Source organism: Kryptolebias marmoratus, linkage group LG9, assembly GCF_001649575.2.
Source record: "Kryptolebias marmoratus isolate JLee-2015 linkage group LG9, ASM164957v2, whole genome shotgun sequence".
Classification (NCBI taxonomy): domain Eukaryota; kingdom Metazoa; phylum Chordata; class Actinopteri; order Cyprinodontiformes; family Rivulidae; genus Kryptolebias; species Kryptolebias marmoratus.
In genome coordinates this window covers 27,250,139-27,254,045 of record NC_051438.1, presented here as the reverse complement: position 1 = coordinate 27,254,045, position 3,907 = coordinate 27,250,139, and the positions used below count along the sequence as shown (strand labels likewise).

Here is a 3,907-nt window from a genome sequence, read left to right as displayed (position 1 = left end):
AAAAAAAAACCCTTTAAATAATTAAATCATCGTGCAACTCAAACTATATAACATCTATGTAAATCTGACACTTAAAACAGACATCATGTGTCTTTTGGACACTTTTTTAATATGTTAAGGAGTTTGAACTTTAAAGCTGCGCCTCGGCGCCGGTAAAATGAACAAAATCTCGGTTAAAAGCCAGAAAAACTGTGGAAAACACAAAACGCTGCGGCCTCTTTAAGACACCCGAGCAAAACAACTGTCTTATCGCGGAGGAGGGAGGAAGAGAGTGAGGGATGGGAGGGAGGGAGGGCTGGCTGGAGGACCGAATGGCAGCTTTTACGCAGAGGGCAGTCTCACCTGCTGAAACGCGCTTCAGCATTCAGCACAACAGAGCCCTCTTTCGCGCTCACCTCCAATTAATATCCGAGCCGACGAGGTCAGCGAATCGGTTTTTTCCCTCATGTCTTCGGGTTTGCCTCGTTTCCTTTTGTTTTGATACAAAGAGCTTTTTGCCATCATGTCCCCTGCGTATGGATTGCCTCCGCCAGAGTAGGCGAACAAAGCGCATCAAGTCTCTCCAGAGAGCTGCTTCTTCTCAGAATCCCGGATTTGTGTCTGTAAGTAAACTTCTCAGGATAATCGTTTGGCATCGTCTGCGCTTTTTTCTTGTCGATAGGCTGATTTTACTTGGATAGAACGCCGTGTTAAACATGGATAGGCTAAGATTTTTCTTAGCCAGACGGATGGGCATTTAATTTAGGAAACATCCGATCTCGCTCCTGGAGAAAACACAATGGCATGATTTGGATAGCACCAGTAATTGGTTACCTCTGGGAGTTGACTGATTCCAACAAAATAGCCCAGTACTGCAGCGTACAAACAAATATTTCATCTTCCTAGACGTGAAAAAAAACACACTCTGATAAAATCCAGCGACAAACGCTTCTTCCAAAATCAGCCATGGAACACACTGGGATCGAGGAGGTGAGCCAGACGCACCAGCAGCAGCACGAGCCCATCAGCTTCGGGATCGACCAGATCCTCAACAGCTCGGACCAGTCCAGCGGCTGCATGCTGCCCAACCGGACCAGCGCGGACCCGGATTACGCGCTGGCCTCCAACGTCTACAGCAACGGCTACAACAGCGTCTACAACCCGGCCTGCTCCATGGCGGCGGCCGCGGCGGGCTTGGCGGGCTCCTACAACGTCAACATGAACATGAACGTCAGCATGAACATGAACATGAACGTTAACGTGAACTCTGGCAACTCGAGCGGCGTGATCCGGGTGCCGGCACACAGACCCATGCCGCCTCCGCCGCCGCCGCCTCCCGCCGCCGCCGCGCCTCACCCGCCCCCTCCGACGCATCCTCCGGGTATCGGACCGGGGATCCCCTCGGTGGCCGGCATGGGGATGGGGAATCCGGCTAACTTCACCTTTCCGTGGATGGAGAGCAGTAGGAGGTTTGCAAAGGACAGACTAACAGGTAAGAGACGCTCGCGGTGTTATTATTGTCCCCATCACAGCAAACAAGCGAGGAAAGAAAAGCTCTGTGTGTATTTATTAAAAACCCGTGTGTAGCTAATTTTCTATAAATCAGACGGAGTCCAGCAGATCATCAAAGTGCTGCGGATGTTTGGTTGTAGGTTGTAATCTATAACGAATCATATATATATATATATATATATATATATATATATATATATATATATATATATATATATATATATATATATATATATATATATGCATGCGCATAGAGTCGCCTTTATTACGCTGGAGGGGCCAGCCTGATGAACGAGAGCAGGAATTGACACGGACATGCTGATGAATCAGTATTGGACAATCACTCTCCATTTACAGCGGATGACGGATAACGACGGGCCCGGTTTCTGCACGAGGATGAATGATTTTTATTTTTTTTTCTGTCCACGAGCCAATTGAGGATGATGAGTCAGAGACGAAATAAGACGAGACAAATATGACAAAGAGAATTTCAAATGGCTCATCATTATTATTATTATTATTATTATTATTATTATTATTATTATTATTATTATTATTATTATTATTATTATTACGTCCCTAAACAAGCCAGGATATATTTATTTTTATTCGCGTTAAGATTCAGTTTTAAGCTTTAATTAGTTTTCCCATATTTCTGTTTATTTTCTGCAATAAAACATTTTGAACCAAAAACATTTTTTTCTGTTTTGCTATATTTGCAGTAAAAATATGTCATGATACTAATATAAGAAAAAAAACAAAAACACCAGGAGCCTGTATGGGTCTCGTTTTTCACTCTCGATATTTGCTCCATTACAAGTAAAGAAAATAAATATATTTTTTATTTAAACAGTTGAACTTTAGCTCTAATCTTTCTCTAACAATTCTGTGATTTGAAATATATAATTTACGTATTATTTTATGTAATTACAGAAATAAAAACTTTATTAGGAAATTGGCACACTCTCCCTCCTCACTCGATTATTTGCATCTGGAGCTGAGCTACTCGCCTCCACCTGGTGTGGGTTTGGTTTTATTTCGTAAATATAAACATTAATTCATTAAAATCAAAACAACAACAACACAACATCAAGTTGTATAGTTTAAAATACAGATGTAAGCCCCCTGTTCATGTTGTCTGTTTGTTAAACACTTTTGGAGACGTGATGATTTGAACTTTTTTTTTATATATAAAGACAAAAAGAGATTTTTTTTTCTGAAACCGTGCAGCCGTCCACTCTACACATTAAATATTCATAATTCAGTTCTTTCAGCCTGATTAATTATTAAATACTGGGGGACGATATGTCATCTGCAAAAAGATACAGTGTAAATAGACTTATCAATTTTACTCATAGTCACCGAGGGCCTCTCGTTTAATTTCTTCTCTCAGCTTTGTGTAATTATTTCGCAGCTTATATATTTCGTCTGTATTGATCAGCCAAAGATCCGCAGCGGCTGCACACACACACACACACACACACACACACACACACACACACACACACACACACACACACACACACACACACACACCACAGATTCTGCCTTCCTATAAAAAGCTCTAAATCAACCCGACTCTCGCCTCTCCTCCTGGCAGAGCCCCAGTTTGAATGTTTTTCCTGCTTTCTTGTTTTTCTCTCCTCGCCTTCCAAGATGAAACCGGAGGAGGAGAAACGCTCCTCTGCAGCTCAAATCAGCCAAATGCTGCCAAAAGGCTTCCAGCTTCGCCATTCATTGGAGCTTGTTTAACAGCCTTGTAAAGGAAAACCTGCTAAACTGCTCTGCAGATTCTCGTTTTTCACCCTATAGAGCGAAGAAGCTCCGGACCATACATCAGAGCAGCCAACGCAGAATCAGACAGGCGCAAAAAAATTAGGACTGGGGATGCTGTGGCGCCCAATAATCCACCTGGAAAACTCATTTATCACTTCCTGTGTGCTGTTTAAACACAACTACAGGGAACAAAAAGAATACTTAAGATATATGGCGCGGATTTTATCCGAAATTAAACCAGCGAGCACATAATTTATAACTGACTGTCAGAAATGTAGCTGTTGTTTTGGTTAAAATTTAAAGCTTAAAATCAAAGATGAACCAAATTCAAATAAATCAGTGGGCCAAAGCCAAACTAATACAGCCATAATAATAATAATAATAATAATAATAATAATAATAATAATAATAATAATAATAATAATAATAATAATAATAATAATAGAGGTAATGTTTTTGATTTGTATGCAGTAATAATGATGACATAATGAGCATCATTGACAGTAAACCGCAGCTGTGTGATCCACTCAGCACCAATAAAAAATATAATTACACTCTGTCTCTCAGCTGTAAATTTCATTCTCGTGCTGACTCCTTCCTGCGCGCGCGCATTTTTTTTTTTTTTTTTTTAAAATTAACA

At 40.9% G+C, this 3,907-nt stretch overlaps 1 protein-coding gene across 3 annotated transcripts in view; it reads left to right on the top strand.

Moving 5' to 3' along the window:
* Positions 1-218: 218 nt before the first annotated feature.
* The window catches only part of tlx2 (T cell leukemia homeobox 2), an 11,287-nt gene continuing 7,598 nt past the window's right edge, over positions 219-3,907 (top strand). The window contains exon 1 of one of the 3 annotated variants that reach the window (XM_017417409.3): positions 219-1,471. In XM_017417409.3, coding sequence (XP_017272898.1) covers positions 946-1,471 — 526 coding nt within the window. In that variant the 5' untranslated portion in view covers positions 219-945. The remainder of the gene's footprint in view (positions 1,472-3,907) is intronic. The other 2 variants (XM_017417407.3, XM_017417408.3) reach the window with 2 other exon arrangements.